Genomic DNA, 18,180 nt, shown 5'->3' with positions numbered 1-18,180 from the left:
GAATGAAGTGAGCCGAAAACGCGCACTCGCACGATGTACACAGCGCTCACCCCTACAGTCCGTTGGAATTGCCATAGGCGCTCGTTGGATCAGCCGTACGTCCATCTTTCGCCAAGTGATCACGTCGTTTCTTTCATCCGGGCTAAGATGACGAAAGGGGCTGGTTGACCCGCTCATGGAATCAACCGGAAAGATATGGAAGCCCGTTTCACTAGATTCGCAGGCGGCGGAACACTTCCTCGTGTCGATAACTCTTTCGGCACCTCCGTAAAAATGCCTCCTAATTAAAAACAAGTAATAATAACGGTGTGCTTTTGTGCGTTTGTTTTTTTGTACGTTAGGCCAGCGTGGGTCAGAAATTGGACACGACGGCTGTGTCAGCGCTCGGCCGAAACTCGTGTTCAATGAGTGAGAATACGAAACCCATGGCAAACGCTGACGTAGCGATCGCGTCCATTGATTGCCCCACGCTTGGTCTCCGGTGGCTGACGTAAAAAAAGTCCAGCAATGCGGCCTAGTTATCTACAGTCGGAGACAACTCTCCGAAGCCACTCTTTTGTACTTACATTAGAAGCCATCCGAAGCAGACATGCTCGTTTTATTCTCACGAACTACCACTGCACTGCAAGCGTTACCAGCATGAAAAGTACCCTGTCATTGCCACCCTTGTCCTTCTGCCGAAAAGTTGCTGACCTTTCTTTATTTCACAAATTTCATTTTTATAATTATATTAAATTTTATTTTTGTAATTATATTAAATTTTTTTTATAATTATATTAAATTTTATTTTTATAATTACATTAAATTTTATTTTTATAATTATATTAAATTTTATTTTAATAATTATACTAAATTTTATTTTTATAATTATATATACCGGGTGTTTTTGCGAAGACTTCCAGAAATCCTAAAAATTAGGGCGTTTGAAAAAAAAGAAAAAGAATCTGTCTTCGGCAACAAACTACCAGCCACGGCGGATGTCAGGAATATTCAAAAGCATACTAATTAGCCAGCTAATAATTAAAATATGTTAATTAACTTTTTAATTAGTGGAAATAGACATATAGTTCCAATTACAAAGTTGCTGAGCGTCATCGAAAACCACTAAATCAGTCATTTTCAGAAAGACTTTGAGCGCGTGAGAAGCGTAGTAGTGCACTAAAGTTACCACTCCTGGAGCAGCTACAAGGCTAGCGGTTGCGGTAAGACGTCCGCGCGATATTTCCGCCTCTTATCTATCCCCAGCCTTGTACCTGCTCCACGAGTGGTAACTTTAGTACGCTAGTACACTTCTCACGTGCTCAAAGTCTTTCTGAAAATGACCGATTTAGTGGTTTTCGATAACGCTCAGCAACTTTCTAGTTGGAACCATAAGTCTATTTCCACTAATTAAAAAGTTAATTAACAAATTTTAGTAAATTAGTTGGCAAATTAGTGTGTTTTTTGGTAATTCCTGACGTCCGCCATGGCTAGTAGTTTGTTGCCGAAGACAGTTTTTTTTTTTAAACGCCCTAAGTTTTAGGATTTTTGAATGTCTTCACAAAAACACCCGGTATATGCTAAAAGACTAAGTGACCGCCCCCCCCCCCCCCCCCCCCCCCCGCCCGCCCGCCCGCCCGCCCGCCCGCCCCCGCCCCGCCCCCCCCCCCCCCCCCCCCCCCCCCCCGCTTCCTCTCGTCTCGATCACCGGCACAACGGGTCAGCGTCCCATGTTCGATGACCACAACGTTTCATTCATCTTTCGTCCCATGGACTGGAACAACCTTTCCGGGGCATTGGCCACCATTATGGACTCCAAACTCTTTCGAACTGCCATTAATAATAATATTTTTGTGGGGATTTCGCCTAACCTGTAACCTGACTTATACGGAACATCAGAAAACGTAAGAAAACGATGCTGAGTGAACCAGCCGCTGCGGTGTCGCTGCTGTCAGCACGGCGCAGACGCTTCACTTCACGTCTAATCCACGTCCAACTCCCTCCTCACCTTCCCTACACCCCTTCCCCTTCCCCCTCACCCCACCCCCTTATGTCCAGACCTCAGTGTCACCGACGAACTAACCTAAGCTAGCTGTCCCTGTTCGACACGGTCAATAAGGACGTTTTTCGAGTTGTTCAGTTCAGGCGAATCTGATCTCAGCCCACAAGCGCAGTGCCCTGCAGACCTGGTGCGGGCCAAAAAGCAGACTTGTTTGTCAACAGGGCGTCGGTCTCCACCGGGTGTGTGGCCGGTAGAGTTCCTGAGAAGGACGCAAACGTCCGCGTGTCCAACCGATGTCGCGTCCTGCTTCGTTATGCGTCGTTCGAGCGAACACGGAACTAGAGTTCTTTGTGCGTAGAGCACGCGGCGGAGGAGGGTGCCGCAACAATGAACCCTCGGCGGGGTCCCGAAATACGGCGAGCCCCAATGAGGACCGCCAGTGCGTGAAGCCGAGACGCCGGCCGGCCCGGATGACGCACGCAGCTGTGTCACCCGAGCGAGCACAAGGACCTCGGACGAGCTGGCTCTGATCACGGGACGCGCGGCCGCCATGCCCGAAACAGGACTGCGCAGGAGGACCATCAAACCCCGCGTTTTGCGTTCGCGTAGACCACTCGCCTAAAACCTCGTAGGTATACCGAGGCAACACATCCGAGTTACGAGCCGGGTTATGGGAGCATACTGATCATTTCGTCATACATCTCTTCAGACCGTGTCTCTTTCTATGATATACGGTCACCGCAGCACAATGAATCTCTACCACCGAGTGTGCCTCTCGGTCTGAAGTCGAGACAATCGAAGTAAAGCAAACGAGAGGAGCGCACCTCTTGTGCACTAGGTTGCAGCACCTTCGCTTTCGATGTCCCCGACTGCTTCTCGATTGTTTGCAGCTCTCCATTAGGTGGCGCTATCCGCTGAAGCAGATAATTTACCGACAAACAGCACCAACGTGATCTTACCGAAACAAACAGCGGCACATTAAACCAAATCTTCTCCAAAAGGCAACACTGAAAACCCCGAGCCCTGCACTACGTTTCAGCTTAAGTGAAAGCAGAAGCTACGAGGGCGAGCTTCGGGCGTTCAGTGAATGCACACGATCGTGTAGTGCAAGCATCCTTCGGGCAACACGCTCGTTCTTGCAGCTTCGGCTTCACTCACACATAAAGTGAGACAAAGTATATTTACAACCCGATAGCAACTGTTGATCTATCATCAAAGGTTATTTGGGTGACCATTGCAGACACAGCAGACTAGAATGATTCCAACTAGACGATTTCATCGATTTGCCATGCCACGTACGGGCGTTGGAAGGCCCCCTGCAGTCTCAGCGCGAACCCGCGCCAGATGAGCTCTTCGGAAAACAGCGCGCCGATTTGGGTCAACCGACGCAGCGGCTGGTGGCGGGATGGGACGAGCGGTTCAGGCCGGGCACCGAGAGAGAGCGCCCGCTGTTCTTTCTCAAGAGGCCGTGGCGACGAGAGGATGCGGCGTCCCAAGGGCCCGCCAACGCGTGCGCCCCTCATTCCCTCGGGGAGGGACGAAACTTGACTACGTCCCAGTCGGCGAGCGCCTGTACACGATACAAAAGGCGAGCTGAAGCGTCTCTCTCCTCAGACAACTCGCGCGGCAGCAAGAAGGCGCGGAAAGGCACCGAGAACACGAGCGAGACAAAACAAACTTTGAGAGCTCTATCGCGTCCGCTCGGCTCTGGAATACTAGGCATCCAACCACCGTTCACGTTGGTGTTTCTTTTTCTCCTCGCGAAGGGCGTTAAAATGTGACTGCGGAATCGTGCAGCGAAATTTAAAAGGCGAGCTCCGGTCCACTAAGCCACCCCCCTCCCAAAATCCGGCTTTCGCTCTTTCGCGCATGGACGGGCCGGAAGAAGCCTCCGCTTCTCCCATTACCTGCCGGCGTCTCCCAGGAAAAAAAATAATCATAATAAGAGAGAGGGAGAAACACGTAATATGCAAAGGAATTCGCCCCACCGGATGCGGGTCGAGCGACAGACAGACAGACGCGAGCCCCCAGATGCGACTCCGTTTCCCCTCACGATGGACCGCAACGGACGGCACACGAGCCACCTCGGTTCATCCAGCGCTGCGGAGGACCTTCCACGTGACTCGTCGTTACACCCCCCCCCCCCCCCCCCCCCCCAAAAAAAAAAAAAAAGATATAGTTTTTTTTAAGGTGATTAAGTTAATCGGACTGATTCGATTTAAATCAGATTTATTTGATTTAAATGACTGTAGCCATAACGTATAGTGCTTCGTAATCGCTAGATGTATTTTTAAACGCGAGAAATTGATTGATCAGTTCCACCGATCACTGAAATCATTGAGAAAGAAGGAATATCGATACAAAGTACAATAGAAATGACTTTTTATTTAAAACAAAAACGGTCCGATTTTTTTTTTCTTTTTTCAGTTAGTGAAAAAAGTTTTGTTTGCCTTTCCCGTTCTGATTTTCTTGCGATAGGACAGTCACTTGTCTAGTTTTAGTCGCTTTCTTCCGTGCCCTTCTATTTACTCGCAATGAGACGTGGCGTAATGGACGAGCGAAGTGGACGGTCGAAAGAAAGCTTAACGTTCCGATTCGCGCAGAAAAGCCCCGCTTTGTGCACGCGTTCAGCCTGACACATACATTTCTCGCTCGCCGATACCTAAATTTAAATTCAAAACAAACGCGCATAGAAAGCATCAAATGCTAGACAAATGCTAAATAAATTTAGAAAAACATTTTTGGGATTAGTTTTTGCGGAAAAGGTTTCATTTAAGCCACCATATTAAAACCGGTCTGATATAAATCGCGATTTAAACCATCGTGGTTTTTACGCTCCGCCCCGGTTGCGCCCCTTCCGAATGCCACGTGACACTCCCACGGCACTGGATTGGCTGGGAGGGCGAGTAGCCTCCTCTCTGGTCCATCCGAAACGGTATACGGTCGCGAGACGCGTCGACGGAAAATATGGCGTCCGGAGTTTCCGAAGACGGGAGAGCGGGAGGAGGGTCGTCCGACCTGAATGGGCCCCCTCCGTCCCTCCCGTGTCTTCGCCACATGTTCAAAGAAACTGTCCTCCGCTCTTTCTTATGTTTTTATTTCCTACGTTCTTTGGGGTGAGTCCCCCACCTGCCCTCGTGAGACCTCCGGGCCCCCTAGCCCCGATTCGAGAGCGAGACCAGCTCTCGCCGACGGCACCCTCGGCAAGACACGACGCTCTTCTCTTCCCAGATGCGTTTTTCTACGCAACCTCCACTACCCATTCAAGAAAAGCGGTAAAGAACCAGCTGCGTGCATGCTGCGAGAAAAGGACAAAAAGAAGAAAGCATCGGCAGATTATAACGGGAGCCGAAGAGCCTCCAATCGTTACAGCCTCCTTTCTTCTTTTTTTCTTTTTTTAACGTAAGTTGACGAGAACGACGGGTGGTTCGGTTTTTGAGGAAGATGGTACGGCCCACTTCCTCGACGCACGTGTGGCGGCGACGGGTGCATCGCAAGGTTGCGTTGTCCGAGTTAGGTACCACCTCTTTTTTTTTCCTTAGCACGTCCCGATGATGACGGAAAAAGCGCGCTACACCTCGTTTCACTTTAGGATGGACCGCTGACGACGCTACGAGCCATTAGAGAGGTTTCCTAAATCGTTCCGATACTTGCGATAACACTACCCGATAGCCATACTACGCGTGCGCATAGGCCGCATATGGACCGTATCGTTACTAAAGCTCCCCGTTGAAGTCAACCCAATGCCGTGTGACTGTCACGTGACCGTCGTACGGGTCGTCGTCGTCGCGACGACGCGCGTAAAGTCACGTGATAGGAGCCTTGAATTGGCTTAGATGGCTCGCAGCTTCCGCTGCGGTCCGTCCTGAGCTCGAACGGAGTATAGGTGTCCGAGCAAACGCAATCTAACTTCAGCGCACGAAAGTACCCGAAGACCAGCGGTTCAACTGTCAGTGCGAGCAACCGCTTCAAAATGTATAAGTTACGAGAGAAAAAAAAAAGCAATTTTTTTAGTCTTAACCAGGAGGAAATTGACCTTGTACTCAGAGCACATAACAACAGTATATGGCATATGCGCTTGTTTTTTCTTTTTTTCGTAATGGTAGCTTATTTTGAGGTTTACGTTCTAGACAAAATTAAAATCCATTGCTGGGCTCGTTGGTTAAACATCACGTATACAATAGCGCTAGAGGCATGGAAGAGACAGGACAAGCGCTGCTGGCCACCTTTTCTCGCACTTTTCCTTTTTTTCTTTTTCCGTAATTTCAAATCCTCACATTCCACGCCTTCCTTCTCGTCTGTCTCTATAAAGTGGCAGTTGGGCGTAAGCGCTCGTCTTGTCATGTCCCGTTCATGATCTTGTCCTCTTGCACTATTGTATACATGAAGTTCCAGACAACTACGATTCGACTATATATTCGATGCACCCAGTGCTTGTTGGGTTCTATCGACCACGGGACGTTATGCTATTGCTGGTAAAATATACGAGCTCAGAAGAATGGATAGTTGGGCGAGTTGGTGGGAATTCATCTTGGGACACAGCGCGAACAACAGACGTGGGCGAAGAAGAAACACACAGGACGAGCGCTGACTATCAACTGGATTATTTTAATAGGAAAACACATGAAAACGACCATTCATATTTTGCAGTTCACTCCCCGTCTGCCTAAGTGTCTCGTAATATGAAAGTGTCTCGTAATACGCAGACGGGGGTGAACTGCAAGATATGAATGGTCGTTTTCATGAGTTTTCCTATTAAAATAATTCAGTTGATAGTCAGCGCTCGTCCTGTGTGTTTCTTCTTCGCCCACGTCTGTTGTTCGCGCTGTGTCCCAAGATATACGAGCTCGTTCGTCTCGTACCATTATGCGTTTCGTGTCGTTTACTTCGAAGCTTTCTAAGTTCCGTCATAGTATTCATGGCAATCCAGACAGGTACGCAGGTTAGTGACCCGGGATTTCGTCAGGCGATAACAAAAGCCAGCTACGATCGACATGAAGCTGAACTTGGAACTTTAATGACTGCCGACCGGCCGACACTTTCAAGCTTCAAAGAGCCCGGCCAAAGTTTTATATTTCGCGAGCCGCGTCCACGCAAGCTAACGAAGAGAAACTCCGAGCGCAATGCACTGACGTACGTTTGATCCGTTGGAAAGATCGGAAGACAGATTCCCTGCGCCAGAGAGCGCAAAAAAATGCCGCGTTCCGCACTCCATTGGACCCTCCCTCCATATCACGTACGGCACGCAAGACCGTCGGAATATATACGAACGCTTTGCGGCTGAAATCCGCTCAGCAAGCCGGGCACGTCGCATTTACTGCTTGCGATGGAACTCGCAGAGAAACTGGAAAATGCGCCGTTTTCGCCTCTCTTTGTGCGCCCGCCGTGCACCTTCTCCGAAGAAACACTGTCGTCGTAAGGAGCGAAGTTCAAAACGCAACGGACGCAAGAACTTTTGTTGTTCTTGCTTTCCGTCGGCCCTAATTATGATGTATGTGTTTATCGTAAGGGGAAATATCCAGTGTTCGGTTTGTAAGCGTAAAGCCTAGAATAGCGAGCGTTCAGAAAGAAAGAAAAATTAAGTAAAAACATGTCTGTGAGCACAGCAATGTGATCGAACCGCGTCATATTCCAGTTTATAAAATGACATTGACAGATATGATCCCGTGAAAGTGCACCTGAAACTTGACGCCGGCACTCGGTCACAAGAGTATTATTCCAAAGCAGGCTCGAAGCTAAATTGATGATTGCAGCAGCTGGAATGTCTTCGCACCCGAGGCTCGGTTGTCATCGGTTAGTCAAAACTTCCCACGTAGTTCGACCGGTATAGGCGCAGGAACAGCAGAAAAGCTGCCGAGAAAGGACCATGTCGATACTGCTTCGGAAGTGTCACCCGCGTAATTCAACTAAATAAGAACATCTGGACTTGGTTTATTTCGTTACTTGCTTAAATCGCACGTTTTTATTATATGAAAACCACACACTAAATATAAAAATATTCCCCGTATTTTTTATTTGTTTATTTTACAAATTGGGCGTAATTATAAACAGTTGAAACGTGTGCAGAGTTAAAAAAACAGCGCGTAGATTTCGTGGCGCTTTGTTTTCACATTACTCGCACGTGCAAAAGGCTTCAATTTTTGACCCCTCGTCACTCTAGATACTGTTAAATAAAAATAGTATTAATAGCAATAATAAGATTTATTTATATTTTAATTAAACGATAGAAACAGAAAAAACCCTCTATACTTGTTTTTACCTCAAGATCCGCAGTAAAAAAAGTCCGGCTCCTCGCAGAGTATTACTAATTTCGCCCCTTGTGATATATATAGGCGCATTTTAATAAGATACACCTAGGATTCCGTGTTTTCCGAGTTTATTTTTTCGTCAAAATCGGAAGATGTGCTTCGGAGTTTTTTTTTTTTTTTTTTTTTGCCAAAAATTTGGAGTTTATTTATGTTAGATCCTTATTTCGCCGAAATTCGGAGTTTATATTTACAGTGTTTCCTATTTTTCAAAAATATAAATAAATAACAGATAGTGTAAACGTGTGCTAGATTCAAAAGGACGCGCTCGTATCAATTGATATTTGTTCAGTTGGATTTGACGTTGGCGCCATTGCCACTGACAACACTCATTTGTCCCACGACAAAAGTTGCTTCGATAAACGTCGATACCCTATAATCAATAGAATCGCGAAGGTAGTCGCTGGGAAGATCGTATTCATCCTATCCTATCCACGAACAATATACCGCGCGGCTGCGCGGGGGAGTACGTGGTAAAGGCTGTAATAGCTTGGGCTGCCTGCCCACCCCCTCCTTTCCCCTCCCATGAAACCTCCATGGTTCACAGCTTTCACTGCTACAAAAACACAAACCCTCCTTTCTCTAAAATGCACAACAAGTATGGCCTAAACTGGAAGCCGGAAGAGTGGCTTTTGTCGTGACCCAGAAGTCTAATGACCTGTTGTCTCGAATCAATCTTGACAAGATAAGCCGTAGATTCTTTTTTTCAATAAAACAAGATTTAAAAAAAAAGATCCGAAGTGTTCTTTTTTAGGATTATTGATTGACCCTGTGAGCGTACCAAGTTTAATTTAAAAATAGCGCCCTTTTTTGCGTTGGTACATTGAAATTTGGTGTTTATCGGATAATTTCGAATTGACGAAACTTTTACCGGCGGGTGTTCTTCGGAGTTTTTCGGATTTCTCCGAACACCCGAAACTCTAGTGATTTAGGCTATTTTATCGAGACGCGTCCAGCGCCAAAAGCATCGCTTCTTTCTCCGACAACTAAATCCTGTAAGAACTGCTTCGCGCGGCGTATAAACAATGTTGGAAAAACTTCCCTTTTTATTTTCTTGAGATGACGACTACAAACGGCTTGACAAGCTCTCGGCCGTTGCATATTACACGCATTACATTACGTTCTACATTACATATAATGCGCCGGGAAACCGGAGGCACGCTTGCAGTTGGCACACTTCTTCTGTCATGTAAGGTAAACCAGGCCGGCAGCGAGATATATGTCGGAAATAAGAGCGAGGAAACGATCCTTGTGCGCTCAGCGTGGTGCGCACAATTCTCGCTTGGAGGAAAAAGACCGCAAGACCAGGACAACGGGGCTCAGAATAGTAGCAGTGCGTTATCCGTTACCGGTTTTAATGCATCACCAGCGAGGGGGGGAAGTTGTCAGACGTCCGTGTAAGATGCCCCCCTTCGATTTTAGGCAATAGAGCACGACGCGTGCAACACGCTCGCGACACACTCGCGCACTAAAAAAAGAATCTAAGATGAACGTCGGCCGCCGCCAGCACGCTACTTGATTTCCTGAAAGCAGTCTGGCCTGAATTTCGGTGACAACTCAGCCGGGAGCAACCACAGAGCAACAACAGCGGCCGCCCCTCCCCCCTGCCCACCTCAAAAAAAAAAGAAAAAAAAAAAGAAGAGAGTTGCAGGAACAAGAAATTAAGAGGGGGCAGACGTTTGGACCCGTGGGACCAAGACAGAGTTGTGCCTATCTCTACCCAAGTAACTTGGTATCTTATTAATGATTGCAGAAGCCAGCAGTTAGAGTCCCGATTTAAATATTTCCTGAAAGTAACTTACACGCACTTCGCAAGGTATACTTTAAAGTCTTCGCAGCACTCTGCGAATTCTTCGAAAGGGGTAAGCTGTCGGACACAAATTGCGAGGGACAGCGGTTATGCGTGCGAATAATAAGGCGTTCTGATAACTACGGTTTAACAATCGCTCGATTAGTGGTTCCTTTGCCTAGATTAAAAATGTAATTTGAAATCACCTTAAAAGTATAGGAGTTAATTTTTGTTTTGTTTTTAGTATCTATTATTCTACTTAGATACTCTCCAGAGTGGAGTATATAGTGTACTCTACTCAGTTCCCATTGTACTTAATACGCAATAACTGAACTTAAATACTCTTTTGTTTGTATTCGCTCATGTCGATTCTTTTGTCTATTCATACAGCCGTTGTTGTTGTTGCTGTTGTAGCGACAATGCTTATGGTGTCATCTTGACCGTAAACCCCGCTCCGGGCTGTCGTGCAACCACGGCCGTTCAGAGTGCACAGAGGACTCGGAGGTCGGCATGCCTTCCTGTCTACCGGAGACGACGTCGGCCGCCCCCTTTTTTTTTTATTTCTCACGCTCCGTCGGGCCGTAGCACGCATGCAGTCACGCCCGGCGTCGCGTCGGCGAGCGTGCGGCTTCCGCGGACGGCGGAAACCACCGAAGAGCAAGCAGCTCGAGGGGGACAAGAACGGGGAGCTTACGGCAGTTTAGAGAGAGAGGAGGGGAAGGAGCCTCAAAAGACCTGGACGCCAGGAACACCCGTCTCTATAGATCGTCCTTGTCAGGCTGTGCTCCGATACAGTTCATCGTGCAAGAAAGACGGCATTCCATCCAGACATAATGACATAATTGTCTGCGGCCAATGTGACGTCATACGAGGGCGGCTCAGACAGTGTCCGGAGGCTGTCCTTTGCATTAGCGTCTTTGTAGAGAACTCGGTATGGATCAAAAAGAGATCGACATGCCGCCACAATTGAGGTTCGATCGATTAAAAGCGCAACATTACCGCTTTTAATCGTGAGTACCAACGGCAACCTTTCTTGCGCTTATTTTTGTAGAAACTATTTTAGAATAAAGCGTGATGGGTCGTGGAGCATGTCACGCGGGACACGTTTGGTACAGATCGAGAACATGGATTTTCATGAATGGGCGGATGCAGCGTGGCTTCAGTGAAGGTTGTCTGGCATGAGGTCGAAGAAACCGAAGTGCGCACATAGGCTGCTCGTAGGCTCGTGCCCTCCGAACGTCAGTAAGGAGGTATATACCACCGGGCTCTAGCCTTTCGCCTGGCTATGCGGGGAGCAAGTCGTCTGCTTGCCCGCACCAGTTGCGGTGACGTCAGAAAGACGCCGAGCCCTGATTGGCTCTGATTGAAGGATAGTGGGTAGACCTCAATGCTAGATGCCTCGAGGTCTACCCACCATCTTTTTCTTTTTCAATCAGCCAATAAGAGCTAGGCATTTTCACATCGTCGCAACCTCTGTGCAAAAAGCAGACAAACTTCCGCTCGGCCTAGATATGAAACGCTAACGCGGGGGTGGACAGGGGAACTTTTATTTTCCGTATTTTTTTTTTATAACACCTCAACGAAACATTTGTCCACACGGTTACGTGAATATGACGCACACTGCGCACGTTTCTCCCTTGCACCTGGAAACCGAAAGAAACACGCAAGTTCTGATTGGGGTACCTTCACCCGAATAAACGATCGATGTATCAGCCGCGGCTATAAGCAACGTCAAAGCCCACGTAAGAGGGTAGTGTTGTGTACGGAACGGCGTTCCAAGGAACGACGATCCTAGAACGCGTTCCTTGGACGTCGCCGTTCCATTTTGCGTCGGTGAAACTGGAACGGGAACTCGGTTACTTTTTCGAGGGAACGCGATTTAGGCGTTTTATAGTAGCGACCATTTCAACTTACGACTTCCAAGGATGGAAAAGTGTCCGTGAGATAGTCGAAAACAAAGAACTGGAACGAATGTGATTGTGACGACTCGACACGTGGATATTTTCATTGGCTCGCTTTAATTATTCGGCACAATATATCATTACAACACGCTAAGGTGACGTTAGCCTAACGACCAATTCCAATCTTTGATGTGTCATGGGAACGCGTTCCTTTGAAGCGCCGGAACTCGTAACGGGAACTCGTTTCAAGGTTGAGAAGGAACGAGAAACGAGCTTTCGTTTCTGTTTTAGAAGAACGTGTATACAACGTAGTGCATGGTCAGTCGGTGCGCACGAGACACGCGTTTGTTTACGGCAAGAAACAAACCACTCGCCGCGACGACATTTCATAAACCCAAAAAGTAAAAAAGCAGAAAAAAACAAAACAAGAAAATCTGACAAGAAAAAAAAAACAAATAACTCCAAGGAACAAGCCTTAGTACAGTTAGAACGGCAGTTCAGCGTGTTTGGAGAAATATAAAACTTGCCTGGCGCGCGGACACGTCCTTCGTGCTCAGATTGTGGAATCGATCGTTTTAACGCAGAATGTGTTTTTTGAGGGCTTGTTTACGAGTTCGGCGCGTCACGAAATGTCATAACAAAAAACGTAATAACCTGACCAGCTGTCTTCACAAAAGACTGCAAACCCGGCGCGAATCTCCCCCCAATATATGACCTCTCGCTCGATAATTCGACACCCATATGTCCGCTCCGCTAAAGAGAACCGGCTTTTCGTCAGCGTTATTATAGTTGATAATATACTACACTCGCGTTGGCGCAAAGTCTTGGTCGCCCGCAACAGTGGGAGTGGCTGAAAACACGCTAAAGACACCGCCTTCGCCAACTTCTAGCTATTATTCTTCATTTCGCTAAAAGAATACACGTCTACTCGATCCATTCGACTTCATATCAGACAGCAGTGCCGCCGGAGAGGTCGGGAGCCGGACAGGACGCATTTGCATCGCACCAGTACAGGGGCGACCGATCTAGACCAGCTAGCGGGCCTGCGTACATGGCCGCGCGACCCGCTTTTGTTTGTTACACGCGCCCTGTTTGTTTGCTACACGCGCCAAAAATTAAATCTAGTCCATCTGGTCGCGCAGATAGTATCCAAACACGGGCTTAGTCCTATATAGTTCCCGTTCCATCCAGAAGAACGAGGCCGAACCGCGCCAGACGACAGCAAAACCCGCGCCTCGGGCTGGATTTCGATCATCTTCTTTTCGAGTACGATTCTCCCGTACCCGAAAATCATCGTTATGCACATTGGGTCATCGTTGGTACCATTACGAGACGTTGAAAGGGGAGGGCACCCTCAGCAACAAACAAAATACCAATTTTATTTTGTTTAAACTTTTTTTTTTAAGTTATCATTTAATAGACTACGTTCAACAACTTGTAGCAATCCGTTTTCGTGACAGGGCGCAACGCTGCGACATACATCGGGCGGTGAGGTTGGCTCTGCGCGTAACGTTAGCGTTGGCACGCCCCTTCGTAAATTTCGCTCGGCGGTAGAGAAGTTGAGTGGCCGTGTCGGCCGCCGCGACTAATAATAGGTGCAGGCGCCGTTACGCGGGGCCCCCCACACACACACGCGAGCAATTTGTTCTGGAAGAAGGTGAGGAGGCAGCGATCGAAGGGGCGCGTTCGCTCTCGGACCGTGTCGGGTGCAAAGGGTGTGTGTGTATCTCGAGGCGCTGTCAAGAGAGTGTCCTTCGGCGTGCGCGAAGATCTTCCTTTCTCCCGTGTCTATTTTCCTATCTTTTTCGAACCCCCGAGGTGAGAATCGCGTCTTAGAGCGAGGTACAAGAGGGAGCGCCACGCTTTGAGTGTGCACGCGCCCTCCTATTAAGGAGTTTTAGTAGATCGCTCCCATACGTTCGATAACCAGCGTTGGGCAAAGTGCTTCTAAAAGTACTTGAAGCAAGGCACAAAGTAAACGAGAGGATATGTACTTCAAGTGAAGTAGTAATTACACCGGGTGCAAAGTACTTGATGCAAAGTACTATAAATACATCGTACTTTCAAAGTAAGTTACAAGTACCTTTTGACACAAAGGGGGGGTACTCGGCTAGACCTAGCTATGGTGGGCTACAAGAACTCAGCCGGTAGAATTGAGCTGGCTAATGTCAGGTCATCACCGTGCCTCCTCGGAAGAACGAGGACGGTGGAGTGCTTTGATTTAGTTTCCACAACGAAGGTATATATGAGCAGTTTAATGTAGTCTATGCAGCGAAGCTCTCGGCATTTGGTAGCTGCATCTTGACTAATGGGACGCAGACATTTTCATACCCTCCCCATGCCATCCAGCAATAGCATAACTTGCAGTGATCACTTAATCGGAGCACCTCCAACGGGTTGGAATCGGTCCTCTTGCTGTAGACGAAGTAGCCGTGAGCATAAACGTGACAATAAGTCTGAAACCGAACCCTCACGATTCGTGCTTGCAATCGACTGACTTCATAAATAAGGATCTTCGTAAAACGTGTAAAGCTCAACAACATTGCAGCCACATTCGCGCTGCAGCTTCTTGTGCTCATCGCACATTTTCCGCGATTCTTCTCATTCTGATTAATATTATTTGCGCGCACGACGACGACGACGCAGTCATAGTCAGACAACCGTACATCTTGGAAATCGTAGCACGGGAAGAAGAAGCACTCTCAACTCACGCACGACGTCCGTTTCTAAACCTCTTCGCCTATACCCTTGGCGGTCACTATACATACTCTGTGTCAGCGGGCAATTCAGAAATGCACCGGGACGAAGGTACGTCAATTAAGCGCTGCTATGAGGTTATGCGAAAAAGATCTAGAGACGTTTTCTGTTCCCCGTCGTTCTCAGTCACGTGGGTTTCGTATCTGGTATACGGGACGAAAAAAAGAATAAAGCATTTCAACCTGGAATTTGTGAGGAAATATACGTGAGGCAAAAGAAGAATGTGCGATAATCACGCATTCTTCGTAAACACCTTCCAGCGGAGTGGAGAAATTAAAATGATGCTTTACCGCACACCAGAAGTGACGACATTCACCCTTGTGTGAAAAGGGGTACCTTTTCCACATTTACTTTGAACTCGGGCGTTGAGGTTTCGACGGAAAGTACCAGAAAAAAAAATACATCAGGTAAAGTACAGGTACATGCTGAGAGAATGTACTTCAAGTAAAGTAAAAGGTTTTCTAAACCATACTTCAAGCAGTACTTTTAGCACAATGTACTTAAAGAACTTCCGACGTATTTGGGCGTACACTGAATCGTTATCGGAAGTATCGGAACGATTCATGAAAGCGTCGTTCAAGACATCATGAGCACACTTGTAAAGCTTCGGTTTCGATAAAACTATCTTGACCCGGCCGTTCTTTTTTTCTTTTAGCTACTTTAAAGAAATTGCATTTTCTGAATACCCGGACTTAAGTTTTCACGGTATGCTATTTCTTTTCTCGAAATTTAAAACAGCTATTGAGAAACAGTAAATGAAGATGATGCCGAAACCAACGTTCAAAGTTCAGCGCGCTCTTCTCGGGTGTTACGTCACAAAGGTCTTTCAGGTCACGCAGGTATTCTTAAACAGAGTACCGTATGTCGAGCGCTTTTCCTGCTTCTGAGTGAATGAGCTTCCAAGCATTCCCTTCCCACCATCAAACTTATTGTAATCAGTTGGGAAGGTGGTTTACTGTCCACTTTGCACCATTTCTGCCGTCACACTCCAGTGTTGGTAGTAGGGGCTCTCGGTTTTAAAAAGACGAAAAGAACAACATTCAAAATGGAAAAACTTGGAGATTTTTTTTTCTTCTTTTTAATACAATATTTGGTTGGCACGGATGTGACTATCGGTGTGTTCAGTCAATTTTAAAGCAAACCAGCAACAATAAAAAAAAAATCGCTATTAGCCACTAGATAAGCTTCGCTTAGACGATCTCGGTACACTATTCCCCGGTTATCTTCTGGGCGCCGCCATTGTGGTTCGCGGCTGCAACTAGACGAGCCACTTACGCTTCAGCCATCTTATTCGTGCTTAGAATCACTATTGCCGGTTATGCGAAGCTCAGAAAGTCGCAATATGTTCACAGCCTATATATACATACATATATATATATATATATATATATATATATATATATATATGAACGAATATGTGCAAATGAATGAACCGTACTTAATCCAATGAATCAAAGAATCAAAGTTTCCAGGAACCCGCCGAAAGCCAAAAATTGGCGGAGCCAGGATTTGAACTCTGGGCCTCCCAACGTCCGGTCGGGTGTGCTGTGTATTTTAGCCTAATCTATTTTAATTTTATTCAAACTTTTTGGTAATTTTCATTAAAAAGGTTAGCATGCCAACTTCCATCGTTCTTGAAAGTCCGTTAGTTTTCTCTAAGTAAATGTAGGAATAAAATAACTGTCGTCTTTTTTTTTTCTGGCCAGCGTATTAAACAAAGACCGATATATTTTTTAATGCGGTTTGTTCGCTATTGTAGCAACCGATGTTGATATGTTTGTTTATATCCTGCTATAACTTGCGTTTGGCAACAGCAAACAACAGCACCGCGTTGGCCGTTTTTCAGCAAAACAAACAGTAATTATTCGGGTGGAAAAGGATCGCAATTTTTTTAACGACGGGTGGTCATAACGAATGGGCACATTGGAGGCACGATAGCTTTTCTCGCTAACCTTTTCTTCTGTGTCTCTCATTGCCTTCGAATGTCTCGAGAAGTGCCGGCTGTCATTTCCTGGGAACCCCACTCCGTGTTTATTTCGCTGCGCGAAACTGGAGCCATTATAAATGCACACTACGTCGAGGGACAGGTTTAAAAAACGTCACTGCGAAATAAATAAAAAAAAAAAAAAAACCCTGGGAAAACGCAGTACCAGCGAGGCAGCTCGCGTACTCGCTCATCTTTCGACATCTCAGCTCGGACTCCTTCCGCGTTGCGCGGATCGGCAACGCAGGACGCCGCACTCCGTGTCAGGATTCGAAATGTTTCAAGCTTGCACGCTATCACTCTAAAATCGAACACGCCACTGCCTCGGCGAAGGACGCCCCGCCGTCCATTAAAGGCGAAACTTTGATGGTCACCGATTTTTCTCAAAATTGACTTCCACAATAATAGACACGTCTGAACTGGTAGCCATTACAAGCAACAAAATATTTTTTTTTTCTCCCAGTAACTTTATTTTTATTTTTTATTTTTTTTTTTCTGGGAAGTTTTACTGGCAACACTAAAACTGTGACGTTAAGTGTTGTAATACGGGGAGAGTACAGCTTGTTCACCACGGGTTAGAAGTTTGATGGTGTGCAACGAATGCAGGGAAAACTCACGCCAGCCAAACAGAAAAAAAAAAAAAGAAACGCGCGAAATACTGAGTTTTTTTGTTTTTTTTTCCCGCTTGACTTGCAGGTTATACAACATCTGGCGTCACCCCACTGTTGTGAGCAGTAACCTTCAAATGGTGATTTTGGCATAGCCTCTTTTTACCGCTTTCACAATAGCTAGTTTGAGTTTAGAAATTACAAATCACGTGCCAGGCACACCGAAACTGTGCCCAAAATGCTTGCCCAAAAAAGAAGGAAAAAAAATCAACGCCGGAGCTTTATTGTAAACTATCAGTGCTCGTAGCCACGAGGGCCACGAGATGAGACTCGGCTACCCGTCGGCGGAGTGCGATACGAGGAGCCGAAGGAACATGGCGCCAACTCACGAGTAACCTGAGCGTACTCTTGGAGAGCGACAGCACGGCGCCCCAGACGTCCACCACTGGGAAAAGGAGAGACTTGCGGTGACTGCCGTCCTCCTGCCGCATTCGGAACCGTTTCCGCCTCATCGTTCGAGGCGACAACGATCGACGGTCCGTTCCAGAAGCACAAGACAGCGCTCCTGCACCCCGCAGCACCCACTCCGCACAAACACGATACAGCCGATCAAGAAAATCAAATGTCGCCGATTAGCCCGAATGACACACAAATCCCTCGAGGCACGAAGCACACCACTTTGCCAATCTGGTATTTTTTCACACACGGGAGGGACTTGAGTAGCGCGGCGGCCAAGACGACGTCGACGACAACGACCACCACGGCGACAACGTCAGGAGGCAAACAACGAGCGTCCTGAGCGATGCCATAGACCGGCTTTCTGGTTCTGGCGGGGCGAGACGACGTCGCGCTCGG

General features: G+C 47.2%; 1 protein-coding gene across 3 annotated transcripts in view; it reads right to left on the bottom strand.

Annotated features, from left to right (window-relative positions):
• LOC8038022 (spermatogenesis-associated protein 13) overlaps positions 1–18,180 on the bottom strand; it is a 256,862-nt gene that overhangs the window by 42,552 nt on the left and 196,130 nt on the right. The window contains exon 1 of one of the 3 annotated variants that reach the window (XM_002412495.5): positions 17,715–18,180. The exons of the other annotated variants lie outside the window; for them this stretch is intronic. Coding sequence (XP_002412540.4) covers positions 17,715–17,837 — 123 coding nt within the window. The 5' untranslated portion in view covers positions 17,838–18,180. The remainder of the gene's footprint in view (positions 1–17,714) is intronic. 3 annotated transcript variants of the gene reach the window in all.

This window comes from Ixodes scapularis, unplaced genomic scaffold, assembly GCF_016920785.2.
Source record: "Ixodes scapularis isolate PalLabHiFi unplaced genomic scaffold, ASM1692078v2 PGA_scaffold44__24_contigs__length_19508400, whole genome shotgun sequence".
Taxonomy (NCBI): domain Eukaryota; kingdom Metazoa; phylum Arthropoda; class Arachnida; order Ixodida; family Ixodidae; genus Ixodes; species Ixodes scapularis.
Note: the sequence above shows the minus strand (reverse complement) of the source record. Positions and strands in the feature narration are given on the sequence as shown.